Source organism: Pelophylax lessonae, assembly GCF_965119305.1.
Source record: "Pelophylax lessonae genome assembly, chromosome: 1".
NCBI lineage: Eukaryota > Metazoa > Chordata > Amphibia > Anura > Ranidae > Pelophylax > Pelophylax lessonae.
The window spans coordinates 513,761,831-513,776,575 of NC_138768.1; the positions used below are offsets into that span (position 1 = coordinate 513,761,831).

General features: G+C 45.9%; 1 protein-coding gene across 1 annotated transcript in view; it reads left to right on the forward strand.

Moving 5' to 3' along the window:
- LOC309547322 (uncharacterized protein) overlaps positions 1-14,745 on the forward strand; it is a gene marked incomplete at both ends in the record, with an annotated part of 145,206 nt that overhangs the window by 42,235 nt on the left and 88,226 nt on the right. Inside the window, one exon of the mRNA XM_082247156.1 lies at positions 268-406. Within this exon, the coding sequence (XP_082103282.1) occupies positions 268-406 (139 nt within the window). The remainder of the gene's footprint in view (positions 1-267; positions 407-14,745) is intronic.

Consider the following 14,745-nt stretch of genomic DNA (forward strand, 5'->3'; position numbering starts at 1 on the left):
ATTGTGACAGCTGAGAGGATACACCGATCTCCATCATCGCCTGGGCTAATTATAGTACATGGAGAGGGTTTTGCAGTTGGAACTGAAAGCAAAAAATAGATACACACACACACAAAATATCGCCTTATCCATAATTTGCATTTTTATTCTCATGGGTGATGTGTAGGCGGGGCCCCAGTGCATTGCCCGGGGGCCTATAATGCTCTTAAGATGGCACTGCTGATCTCCTGGTATGTTTTGGTCAATATATGTTCCATTTGTCTCTAGCCCAGTAAGTCGTCAGACTCTGACAGTGAAGAGAACCACTCAAAAAATGACACTGAAAGTGACTTGGAAGTAGAAGAGAAGGATGGAGTTTTGATGCTGAAGGAATCTACGCAAGTGAGTAGTAAAACTGTAAAAGACAGTAAGTGGCCATGTTTAGTACAAAAACAGAAGCTGCTACCCAGAAACCAGGGTTTACATGGCCACAGCTGGAAAATGGCATCAGCTTAACAAATGATGGTCATGGATACTGAGAGGAAAGGTCTAATGTCTTGGTATGCATGTGTAGCGCACCCCCCCAACCTCCTAGGGCCTGATTGTGACCCCCCCCCCCCGGGAACGGGAGGGCCAACGTCCCTCCTCAGGGTGTAGATTGCTAGGCATGGTGGGTGACAAAACAAGTATAACGATGGGCACAAGTCACTTTTATGCTTAAACAAGAAGGGCTTTATTTCTTCACAGCAACAAAAATTGGAAGAGGGTTGGGGGCACAGGACACCCTTGGTGAACAATCAAATTGGCAGACTCCATAACAAAAATGACATGCAATTAGACAGCGATACAGGAAACAGATCTTGAGGCTCAGACTGACCTGGGAGGCAACTCCTCTCCTCTGGGTCCAGTCCCTTTCAGTAATCGAACTCACAAAAGGATGTAGGAGCTCTGTGGATGCTCTCCTCAGCAGAGTTTCAGGCATGTGGCTAGGCCCCAGGATTCAGGCGTACCCAGCAGCAGACAGTGGCACGCACCCACCCCAGACGGGGTCTGGGTGGCAAAAGAACAATCATTGGACTCCGATAAACAGCCTCTCCCAGCGTGCTCCAGCTGCAATGTAATTAGCTAGGAGACGCATACATATTCATAACCTATTTGGCTGTATATCCCTCTTAAAGCGGAGTTCTGGGCACAGATATAATTTTTTAACAAACATACCCCCGGGACAGTCAGGGCTAGCACATTCCACAATGGCTAGCCTCTGATCTGTCCCGGTTCGCACTTACCTTTTAGAAGAAATACTTACTTATAAAATTTCCTCCACAGCGTTTCCATCTCTCTTGTGGGCAGCTGAAGCCGGCGCAGTCCTCTTCTGCGTCTTCTTCTTCCAGAATGCGCCGCACCGGCCCCTCTCGTCACTTCTGGTGCGGCGCCGCATTCCTAAACAGCTTCTGGGCATGCCCAGAAGCGGTTTAGCAGGGGAATGCGGCGTCGCCCGGAAGTGATGTGCGTGGCCGGTGCCGTCGCATTGATTCCTGGGAGCGATGACGTTCAGCTCCCAGGAATCATTGCGAGACAGGAAGTGACAGCGGAGCCGCGGCGCTGAGGGAGGAAGTACCCTGAGGTGAGTATTTACGATCTTCAAATTACAAGGTGAGTTTAAAAAAAAAAAAAACCCTTATCCAATTCTTTCAGGTTGTGCAGAACTAGCGGACGGGCACAAAAAAAAAAACATCGATTTTGTGCCCGGAACTCCGCTTTAATGTCAAAGGCAACAGTGCCACCTACTGACAGAGGGGAGAACTACAGCCAAACCCAGATTAGGAGGAAATCCAATTTACCACAGTACTATAATCAACCAGGCTAGCTATTGCTCAGCAAACTAAACTTGCCAGCAACCCTGCTTATGGCAAGGGTGCTACACATGCAAGGGTGCTGCTTTTAATAAAGTAAACATTTTACATGTGAGGCTTATTTCATGGAAGATTATGGTGCTTTTCCACTGCATGGAACCGGAACGGTTTGGCTCGCTTCTGTGCTTTCCACTGCTGGTACGGTGTAGGAACGGTTCAGTACAGCAGCGCTTTTACACTACATGGAACCGAACGGTACGGCTCGCTTAAACAGTACCACCTCAGTTGTGGTTCCAACAGGGCCGTAACAGTACCATATCCCACAATCCTTTGCATGCAGCCTTGACTGTTTGTCACTACTAGCCACTGGTCAGAGAATCATTATCCCACCCACTTTAGTGGAAAAGCAAACCGTACCGAACCGTTCCAACCCCGTACCATGCAGTGGAAAACCAAGCTGGTACTTGCAGTGGAAAAGTGCCATAAGTATCCCACACCAAGCAGTTCTGCAATGCACATCACTAAGTGCATGATGCTGCCAATAAGTAGCTAGCAGTTTCTAGAGGGAGGGGGTGGAAATTGTGGTGTTATGGCGCTTTTCCACTGCATAGAACCGTACCGGCTCGGCACACTTTTGTGCTTTTCCACTGCGGTACCGCATGGTATAGGGTCGGAACGGTTCAGTACGGTATAGGTTTGCTTTTCCACTGCATGGAACCGAACGGTACGGCTCTGAAAAAACAGTACCTACTTGATTGTGGTTCCAACAGGTACCAAACTGGTACCATATCCCACAATCCTTTGCATGCAGTCACTACTAGCCACTGATTGGTCAGAGAATCACACCCACCCCGTTGTTATCCCACCCACTTAACTTTAGTACTACTTTAGTGGAAAAGCAAACCTATACGGTACTGAACCGTTCGACACTATACCATGTGGTACCGCAGTGGAAAAGCAAACCGGGCCGAGTAGAGCCGAGCCGGTACTTGCAGTGGAAAAGTGCCATTAGTTGCAGGATCAGAAGCTTCATAAAGCCTGGTTCATACCTATGCAGTTTGCTTTTTACGGTTTTTTTTTTTTGAAAAATGAAAGGTGTACAGAATGTAAATGGTTAGTGTCCCTGAAGAGAATTTGTTCCAGTCAAGTGGGCATCTCATCCCCATCCAAGTTTACTTTCTAAATAAAACGCAAACAAAGTTGATGGACTGTTTCCTGTCTCGTGTGTCTGTTGAAAATTCAGTGTGCAGGGGGGAGAATCCCTATTCACCAGCAGCTCTTACATGGGGTGCACATCCTTTCATCCCAGGAGTCTTCAGGAGAGGGGTTTCCTTACAAAGCACACCCTCCTGCATTAGTGCCTGAACTAAAGGCAGATGGGTTCCAGGAAATGCTACACTAATTATCAGCCCTTGCTCAAGATGTCCACCCCCAAAAATGCTAGTAGGTTGTTTTTTTTCAAAGTGATTTCTCAGAAAAATAACACATGGAGAGATGGAGGGGAGTTTGCTTTGAATATTAAAAGACAGGTTTTGTGTGTTGTGGTTAGCTGCAGTTTAGTTCTGCTTTACATAGTATTTGCGCCTTTTTTATATAGGACACACCAGCCAATGAGGAACAAATGCACAATGGAGCAATTGAGCCTAACAACCAAGAGCACAATGGAGCAATTGAGCCTAATCCTGAAGAGCAGAAGACTTCTGCAGGTCAGAAATCCATTGTCTTGGAGCTTTTGTTTTCACACTGTTGGTAAAACTAAAGGCAAAACTTTGTTTATTTAGTTTTGAATAGGGGGATTAGAACTCCTGTCTGGGTTTTTGTTGCAGTCTTTGCACCATTGATGAGATCACCCTCTGTGTTGTCCCCAGAACAGGGTGGGGAGAGCTTTTAACAGGGACACTAGTTCTGGTGACAACCGGGGTTCTTCATTTCAGGGGGCTTTCCTCTTCCTGTTTGACTATGGGATAGGATGTAAGGTAAATGACCCAATTGGGACATGTAAACTTGCAAGTTATAACACTTCTCCCACATGATCCAAAATGAGTGTTGCATTTCATGCTATTTCAGCAACCAAATGTAGTGGTATACACATGGATTTTAATTTTATAAATAAAAAAAATTGAAAATTTCGTAAATGAGGTGTAGCTATGTCACTTACTTGGCACAGAATGCATTCTCTAGTTCAGTAAAAGAGCCCACTCTGGATTAGTAACACATTATGCTAAACTGCCATCAAAGAATGTCTTCCTATTTGTAAATGGCAGCTAGTGTCTGGTTAACAAAGTTCCTTTTGGGCACTGAAGGCTTTCCCAGTAAATGTAACTAGTGCCTTAGTCTGGGTTGCGGTGGTCTTAACTCTAAGAAGGAAACTTGCTGTTATGGAACTCCGACCCACACTGTACTTGTGGTCTTCCGTTAGTATAATGTCATGAACATGGATACCAAATTTTCCCAGCCGCCCTACATGCAGTTAGCTGACAACTTGGCTTGTACTGGAATCTCTTGTTTGTTGAACAGTCACACAGAACTTGTATACAGCATGGACCATCAGATTACCACACAGGTCAGGGGTTGCTTGATGACATTTATCACATGCAGATAAAATTGTATACAGAAATATAATTAACCTGAACTAATTAGCTAGCCATCTGGCCAGAAATGATGTGAGGTCATTAACTTTTAACAATGAAACAGACTTGACACAATCCACATTTTACCTCAATAGACAATAGGGAGAGCCTGCCAGTGACAGTCGGTCCGTCTCCTACATTGACTTAGATGGAATACACACCTAAAGCATTGCTTTGAGTATTTGGGAGTCCAACTTCATGGCTATAGGTCTCAGTGTAAAGTGGGATCAAATCTTCAGATTCCCTGAGAAACATTGTTACACTCCCATTTGAAGTTATCCAAACCATATTTTCAGTGTCCATAAATATCTGTCTTTCACTCCCAGTGACGGTAAGTACTGTCACTCGCTAAAATGGCTTATTTAGAATCACAGAAGTATTCTCTCATACTAGCCTTTGTCACCCAGATTAGAGCCCTGACTAGCTTGGAATGTTCTGCTTACAGAAAGCTGGTTCACTACTGTAACTTATGGCATGTAGTTTGTGTACTCATGGGGTTCTTAGGCAGCCAAGACACTCCTGCAACATTGCTGAATCTAGATAGACTACCGATAAGTATTAGGGGAGCTACTGCATACAGAAGGCATTTTTCTTAATGCACTAAATCTGCCTTTTACAATTGCTTTAAAATTTTCAAAAGGTTTGATTGCGATGTCCAATTTTAAATGATCTTTATTTAATTTGACCTACTGTGGAAAGATCTTAAAGACTTTTTTTTTTTTTTTCTTTCTACAGAATGATTTACTAAAACCAGCTGTGTGGTGTCCTAAATCTGATCAGTCATAATGATTGTCTACCTGTAATTTTGCTACTGTTAATAAAAAATTTTCAATTTAACATGGCTTTTTTTTTTTTTTTGTCTTGAGTGGTGGGTATTATAAAAGGCATTAATTGGTGACATAAAGCTAATTTTGTCCATAGTTGCCCATTGAAGGGTCGTGCTGGAAACTTGACACCTATATGATCTGCATAGTTGAGAGCAGGACAATGGTAGGCCTTTCAGTGACTGCATAGTCAATGAGTTTCTGGGCTGTCCTAGTCTTTTGTTCTGATTGGGGCTTCCCACTTGCCCCACCAGCTCCTAGAATGGCCCCCTAAAAGCATTTACAAGTTCTGAAAAATAAAGCCTCAGAATGCAGCCAGGCCTAGCTAGCCTGAACTACAGAGACCTACTTATTGGTTAACAGTTTACAAACCATGTTGCCTAACGGGCAGAAAATGTTGCCCAAGTGTTGTAACAAGTCCAGAGATGCTGACTCTGGTGTCATTCCAGGAGCCTGCAAGCAGTTTTAACAACATTTTGGCAGTTTTAAATATATCATTTTAGTGGTGTTCCAGCAATTGATGACCAAGCTGAATGGTCTGAACACAAGGTGCATTGGTATAGCGGAGGAGAGTGCTGAGGCATGGGTTGCAGAGGCAAGTGGGGGTGGGGGGGGGACGTGTGAGGGTGGAGTCGGGCATGGGGGCAGTGGTGGTAGGGAAAGTTTCATACTGGTGTATAGGATGAGTGAATTGGCATGGGCTCAGTTTGCAGGCCATTGACTAACACCAAGTCAGATTCCAAGCTTCAGGCTGGGGTGGGGGGGTTTAAAAACTTTAGGCCAAGAGACTGACCAGCTCTTAATGGTTCGGTCCACAGAGCTCAGGAATGGCTGTGGAGCAGCTTGCAGAGGGATCCTGTTTTCTGGTCCAAATTCAGCCAAGAATTTGGGCCTGAAACTGAACGGACACACTGGACCCCCTGCTATGAGCTTTTCAACACAGTGAAGTTCAACTTTAACATGTTGGATCCCAAATATGGGTGTAACATGTTATGAGTGCACTGGCCCCTGCACCAGCTAGTGGGGATTCTTCTCCACCTGCTAGCTGTTGCGATATTTGTTTTTGTGGCTGTGCAAAGCTCAGACCACGTCACTCATTTACAGCACTCTGAATGCAAAAACTACAAGGTCCAGCAGCCTCTGCAGCAGTCGGTTTGTAGTTGTCAATGAACTGCCATAGTGCCGTGGTTTTTATTCCTTCTGTAGCTGAAGTTGTTGATCTGAACCCCATTAATGCATTTGGGTAGCTAAAGAAGGCAGTACCCAAGTCTTTAATGGGGGGGCTGGGAGTTTACTATGCTGTAAGTCTAACCACTTTCAGTCCACAAACCCACGTCTGAGAAGGTAGTTTTTCAAAAGTTGAGTGCCCTATTTTAGTGGCTATCACACATGGTATAGTGGCTGGAGAGTAATGTGTAAGAAGCTTGAGTGGTCTGCAATGTAAGATGGAGACGAGGCAGTTTTAGCACATAAAAAAAAAAACAGTTCCTGAGACCAATATTCTACATACTGCATAGACACTGTCTGCCTCAGACCACACAGCCTAATGAAAAGGCCAAGACCTAGTCGTTTTTTCAGGAAATTCAATTTGGCTGAACTTGAAGGTGCTGCTTTTTTTTTTTTTTTTTTTTTTTTTTACACTCCTGGCCTTTCTACATGTGATTTCACCTCTGGCTGCACCCAGACACTCAACCAGCACCCTAATATCCTTCCACTCTTAATCCAGAAGGAATGTTTGCACACCACTCCTGGATGTACCTTATTTCTCCGTCGCTCATTGACAGACTTAGTCCTTGGTGATTCAACACCCTCGGTTTATGCTGCCCTCTACAGGAGTAGGAAAAAACGTTCTGGCCACACCCTAGGGGCAGTCCCAGAGGGTATATCCTCTCACTTCCTGCTCTAGCAAATCAGTTTTTTTCTGTCTAGTTAGGAGTAAGGACCTAGATACCTTGCTGGGATCTTCGGTCCTGGCAGGATTTTTTTTCTTAGAAAAGATTTTTTTAGACAGCTTTTTTCTCCAGTGTTCCTGTGAGATCTTCAAGCAAGAAAGCTGAACTGGGCGACGGGCTGGATGTTGAGATCCAGTGGTCATCCCAGTTCAGCCTACGAGCGCGTGCAGGCCATAGCTCCGCGCTGGGTCGGCCGCGACATAGTCCCACTGGACGGGGACTGACCCTGCGAGTTAAACGTCTCGCTGAAACGCCAAAGACCATGAGTCACGGCGTCCGTATTGGTCAACAGCCCTCCTACCTCGGTGGAGAGGGGTACTGTCAGGAGTTGGCGCCCGCCTGGTTCCGGTATGGTGAGTAGTATGTTCCCCCTTTCCCCCTGACGGGTCTTGTGGTGAACGCGGGCCCCTCTCTGTAATGGTAAGGATGGGTTCCCCTCTATCCTATAACATGTCACAGATCCCCCTAATTAAGTGTGATTTTTGTGTACAAGAAGCCAGGAGGCTTGGTTTGGGAGCTGACAATCTAATTGTAAAGAGGTGAAAATGATTGTAGTCAGTGGCAGTACTAGAACTTTACTGTGATAGTATAAGGTATCCTACCTGTCAGAAGCCACAGGGCGATGTCTATACATGTATACTGCATCCCAGATCATTCCTCCAGCTAGCAGATGCCTCCCGACGGCCAGGGTCCGGTACAGCTGACCACCATGAGGGTGAAGGGTTGTGAGGCCGAGATCCTTCTGCAGACATGCCGCTATTCTGTGCAGGCCGCTGCCATTGTCTGGTAGATCGCATGAGGCCGCCATTTTGGTGTAGCCTCGTGTCTCCAGCATGGGGGCGGCCATGTTTGAGGTGACTCAAACACCTCGTGGAGCCAGGGGGAGGTGCCGGCAGGCGTGTTAAGGGGCGGAGCCGCCTCCTTTACCCAGGGCCAAAGACTTCCTGTCTGTAACAGGACAGCACTGAGCAAGCTGATAACTTCTGTGCATCAGGGATGAGCCTTGGTGTGTTTCTTTCTCTTTTTCTGTCTTTTTTCTGTCTTTTTTTTGTCTTTTGGTTACACCCGCAGAGGTAGCTGAGTCTGAGATTCCTTTTTTTTTTTTTTTTTTTTTTTGGTACTTGTTCGCCTACCAAAAGGGCGAAGGATTTTCCTTTACCCAAATGGGGTCGTTTTGAAACGAACTCCTATTTCCAAACGCATGGCTAGGTGCTATCCGTTTGAGGAATTCCTCTTTACAGGATAGACTGTACCACCTGCTGTCTTGCCACAGACTGTTAGGATAGAAGGACCTCGTAACTAACGAGGACCTTCCTTTTCTGCTCATAAGAGTTGTTCATTCCGCAAGGGCGGGCGATAAGGTGAAACCCTCCAAAGCCCCTTTAGAGGGGTTTCAAAGGGCGCTGGTCGGCTAAACAAAGAGTCCGGCTCAGCCAAGCCTAAAGAATATAGCCTAATGCGCCCCTACCCATCTCTCGGGTGGGGGGGTTATCTTCACCAGTTTCTGGAGGACACAGGATCGATTTTCGATCACTTCCACCGGTGCGATTCTTCCTTTCTAACATTGAACTGTTTCAGGGGTTCTATTCGAACCTATTCACAATGCCCAGGAAAGAGGGCAAGGTGCGTCCAAATCTGGACTTGGGAAGAGATGGAGTCCCGTACAGTGGTGGCCTCCCTGCATCAGGGGGATTTCCTGGCGTCCATAGACATTTAGGAGGCCTATCTTTATATCCCCATCATCGCAGGACATCAGCGTTTTTTCGCTTTCCCAAAGATCATCCCTGGTTCCCACCAGGAGACTGAACTATCTGGGCCTAAGGTTGGATACATCCTGGGCAAGAGTTTCTCCTTCCGGAGAAACTCCAGAAGGTTCAGTCAACGATTCGGATGTTGCTGTCCGTCAATTGGCTGGGACTGTTTGTGGCCTTCTTAGAGGCAGTACCGTATACCCAGTCTCATACCCGAATTCTCCTGAAGGAGATTCTTTTTTAATGGAATCAGAATTCCGATTCCCTGGACAATCGGATCCGGTTGAGCGAGCGGACCAGGAAGTCTCCGATGCTCAACCAGGGGAAGTCATTTCTTCCGATAGTATCCAGATTACCAATAGGGTATCGGAACTGAGACCGATCAGATTTTGTCTGATTTACTGGATCGAGCAGCTCTAGAGAAGCCCGATTCGGATCCAATCGCATATGGCCTCTTCATCCAGAGGTTTTTTCACTAGCTGTCCCTTCATTGGGACATCCCGGATGTGGATCTGTTGGCACCTTGGCTCAACAGGAAGGGGCGGAGGTTTGTAGCTCGCACCGCGATCCTCTAGCGGACGCAGCAGAAACGCTAATCGTCCCGTGGGGGCAGTATCAGCTACGGCATGCCTTCCATCCTCTCAAGTTGTTGCGGGAACTTCTTCGCAGGATAGAGGTGGAGGGAATTCCAGTTATTCTGGAAATTCCGGACTGACCTCGTCGAGCCTGGTACGCCAACTTGGTGAGGCTAGTCGCGGATGCTCCTTGGAGACTTCCTCTCAGGGAGTATTTGCGGTCTCAGGGACCGATCTTCCATCTTGCTTTACAGTTGCTGGCTTAATGGCCTGGCCATTGAGACCCAGGTACTGAAGGACAAGGGAGTGTCAGCTTCAGTTATTCCTACTTCCAGTTAAAGCAAGGAAAGCGACTTCCAGCACATGGAAGTCTTATATTGCGTGGTGTGAATCTCTTGGATTTCCCCCACATACCTATTCGGTGATCCGAATCTTGGTCTGTCTGCAACAAGGGGTTGAGCAGAAACTATTCTTGAGCACGATTAAGGGTCAGGTTTTCGGCGTTAGCAATCTTCTTTTTAGAAACCTTTGGCTAATCATTCCTTGGTGCAGAATTTCATCCAGGGGGTGCGACAGCTGGCTCCGCCAGTGCGCGCACCCTTACCGCCTGGGATCTTAATTTAGTGTGGTCGGTTCTTCAGAAACTTCTCTTGAAGATATCAGGGAGATTCCCTTGCTTACATTATCCCAGAAGGTGGCCTTCTTGGTGGCCATTACTTCTGAACGCAGGGTGTCAGAACTGGCCGCATTATCCTGTCGTTCCCCAGATCTGGTGGTTCATAGGGATAAGGTGGTTCTTCTTCCGAATCCATCCTTCCTTCCTAAAGTGGTTTTCGTAAGACGACTCACTTTTGTGATCACGGATAGCCCTTGAAGGGGATTGCCTGTGTCTGCCGCGACCATATCTAGATGGATCAGTCAGACGGTGGTACAGGCTTATTCTATTAAGGGTCGGAATCCTCCGTTCCCTGTTAGGGCGCACTTCACTCGAGTGCTCAGTACTTCTGGGCCTATCGCCATCAGGCGTCAGTGGTCCAGGTATGTAAGGCGACCACCTGGTCGTTGGTACATACCTTTACAAAATTTTATAAGATTGATGTGATGGCATCGGCGGATGCCTCATTTGGCCGCAAGGTTTTGCAGGCTGCAATTTGAGGAGACCGGTGGTCTACCTCAAGGGTTTTTTTTTTCTGTTGAAAAATTTCTGTTGCGTCTCATCACTGAGGATGAGCATTGTAAACTTCTAGTTGGCACCGGTTGGGCCTTCTAGATTGGATTTGATTTCCATTTTCCCACCCCTCATTTGTGGTACTGCTTTGGGACGTCCCGAGGGTGTTGAATCACCGAGGACTACGTCTGTCAATGAGCGACAGAGAAAAACGGATTTTTGTAAAATCTTACCGTAAAATCCTTTACTCTTAGCTCATTGACAGACGTAGTACCTGCCCCTCTGTTTTGAGTTGGGTTAAATTCTCTAAACACTGCTTTGTGACATAACTGATTTGCTAGAGCAGGAAGTGAGAGGATATACCCTCTGGGACTGCCCCTAGGGTGTGGCCAGAACGTTTTCTTTCCTGTCTAGTCCTACTCCTGTAGAGGGCAGCATAACCCGAGGGTGTTGAATCACCGAGGACTACGTCTGTCAATGAGCTAAGAGAAAAGGATTTTACGGTAAGATTTTACAAAAATCAGTTTTTAGTAACCTTCAATAGATGCAAGGATGCTGTGTTTCTCAAACTTGTGCACAGGGAAGCTAAGCTATTGTTTCTTGAATGGTCAATCCCTCACCTATCACAGGTGCTGGGTAATTAGGTGGCTGCTCCCTAAAATGCCTGACAGCTGTAAAAAAAAAAGAAAATTGAAACCGATCATCTTGAACACAATACCCATAAATGCAATTATGCATTTAAAAAAAAAAAAAAAAATCTCAACCTGTGTGAACATGTCAGCAGCTTTTTTGTTTCTTTACTTGTGTACTTGCTCTTGATTTACTAAATGGTGTATTAGGATTGGCAATGGTGTGCACCCATTCCTTCTGGCTTGGTGAACTGTAGCGAGCGTATGTCGTGGAAAAAAACTAAAAGCTGCGCGATCAGTGACTAAATTATATATTTAAACAATACGTGGGTGTGCATACTTAATAAATATAGTGCCATACCCAAATAGATATGTGCACACAAGTAATGAAACAAAGTAACAAAATCAAAGAAATGAATGTTAAATAAAAATGACACCATGATTAAGGGTAATGAGAGTCCCAAAAACAATCCATGTATAAAGTCCTCCACCACCGCAGTAGGTTAAGGTTCTCCTCTTCGGTGCATCTGCCAAACTTGCCAGATATTGGTAATACACCAATCAGCATAAATGTCAGATGGGTCCAAATGGAGGAGCTGGTATGGGTCAGGTGATGCCAGGGACCGTCACTGGGTAGATGTTCCACCATATACTGCACTCAGACCATATATGGCATAGGCAGTAACCATCCAGAGGTTAACATGCAAGGAATAAAGGAGCCTTGTTTTTAGGGCTTTGTTCCACTTCCTCACCCCTCTGTGCACACGGCCACCGATGTCACTTCCTGCCTTCCTTGTATGTGTCGCTGAGCTGTTTAAACCTTACCTAGAGCAGTGTTTTCGTCTGCCATTGATGTACATCCACTCTGTCAAACTTTCTATTAGCTTAGTTGTCCAGGGGCAAGGTTTTGGGGGTACAGGATACCAAAAAAAGCAGTCAGTTGTATCTGTTCCTGGCTAATATACATTTATGGGGCCATCTTGCTTTCCCCCTGGGCTACTAACGCATATTATATCCGCAAAGCCCACTAGCTTCTCACAGCCCACATTCCTGGCATAAACCTCCCCAAAAGCAGGAAGATGCAAACATGTCCTGGGTTTAAAAGAAACCTAACCAACCCAGAAAACTTGTCATAAGCCAGTGACATTATACTCAATACGTGATAGGGTCTCTACACCCTCTGCCTGCTCAGAGAAAAAAAAAAATACCTCACATATAATCAACAAAAAATTGTGGTAACATTAAAGGATAGGTGTCACAAGTAGAGTTGCCACCTCATCCCTTTAAAACAGAACACAAATTTAATTACACAGGTTCTGAGGCTAATTTTAATGCAGAGAAGGCTCCAAGTGAGTTTAATTACCACCTTAATCAGCCACAGAACCTGCGTAATTAATATGTGTTCTGTTATAAAGGGATGAGGTGGCAACCCTAGTCACAAGGCCAAAAGCCCAGCATTATATTTACTGATACTTAAAGAGTAAATATAACATGACATTGTCAACATTAGGTTGCACAGTCTGCCTCTGTCCCCTTCTATATTCGGGAATGGGATATGGGAGAGAGATAGGACATGATCTTAGCCCTTCACACAGGATGATCAAACTAACACATACCACCTCCATTAGCTCAGGAGTCATCGTGAAAGTTTCTTACCAGAGGGACCCCCCCCCTCCTTTCATGTTTAGCCCAGATGTTGCCAACAGTGGACAGCCGCTGTTGGAGGGGGTGCGAACACTGTGGCACATGTCTCTGTAGCACTGCCCCCGTAGGTACTGCTGAATATTTACTTGGCGGGCTCCCCTGGTTACACCAACACTGTTATAAGTAAATACAGTTCCTAATTCCTCTTGGCTCTTCACTTAAACAGTCCAGGGGTATTTAGTTTTTTGTTTTGTAAGGGGGATAGGAGAAGGGAATAGTGGGATACTCCAATTTAGCTAGTCACAATAGCTGAGGACTTCTAGCTTCACAACTCCACTTGTAGATATGGAACAGCCAAGCTGTTGATTTGTCCTGCCACTTTAGATGAATGGGGTTAAGGCTCTTGCCTTCTTTATCTTCCCTCACAAGACGACTTGGTGAATAATTACTTGTCTTCAGGAGACTTTCCCTAGCATTCTCTCTCTACTGACACCCGTCCACTGACTATCCTATGAGCAGCGGTGGCCCCCCCTCAGATCAGGCCCCTTGACATGAGTTCCTGTACTCACGATACTGCAGCAACAGGGCCTCCAGTGTCTCCCCTCTGTCAGCTTCCCTGGACCTCTGGGTTCAGCTCCTCTCAACCTTCCTAGGAGGGTGCTACACTCGCCTCCCCCCCCCCCCTGCCAAAATGGGCCACTGGCTCTGGGCAGCCACCCCTACAAAAATTATTTGTACAAAAATTTTACGGAGTATCCCACAAACTTGGGAAAGGGGAAGTAACATATGTACAGGGCCATGGGGCATAACCATTTGTGGCCAGTGAATACAATAAGTTACGTGGAAAAAAAATATGACTGCTGTACAAATATTCCCACATTTATGTACATATACACATACCAAGTGCATTTAGATCAATGCACCGCCCCCCCCGCCACACAAATATCTGCTTGACAGGTAAACTCATTACCCTATCTAACTAGACAGAACAGTGGAGGGCATATAAAGACCTAGAAGTCCCAAGCAAGCCTGCGAAGAAAACAAAAATTAAGCACGAGATGTACATTGTTACCTATTCATGGTGAGACTGCCCTCTCCTCAGAGGCAACCTTCTCACCAACATTATCTCTAACAAGAATATTCCCATATAGATCTTCATCACTCCAGGCCCCCCAAGGTCACGCTTGACTCGACGTTCTGTTGTGTACCTGTAATAGACAACAAACAGATCCTGCCAAGCTGACTAACACTTCCCCATTGATTCCTACCGAGAATCATATTTTTTTGAATAAATAATAGGCACAGTCCCTCTCAAACACCAGGGCACTGACTCTCTCTCCTATTATGGCCAGACCCACAAGTTCAGAATGAAGAAATGTGGAGTCCACCCAACTGGTGTTCAGTGTCCTCTCCTGTAACACCTGTAACACATCTAGTGACAATGGTGAGACTGCCCTCTCCTCAGAGGCAACCTTCTCACCAACATTATCTCTAACAAGAATATTCCCATATAGATCTTCATCACTCCAGGCCCCCCAAGGTCACGCTTGACTCGACGTTCTGTTGTGTACCTGTAATAGACAACAAACAGATCCTGCCAAGCTGACTAACACTTCCCCATTGATTCCTACCGAGAATCATATTTTTTTGAATAAATAATAGGCACAGTCCCTCTCAAACACCAGGGCACTGACTCTCTCTCCTATTATGGCCAGACCCACAAGTTCAGAATGAAGAAAT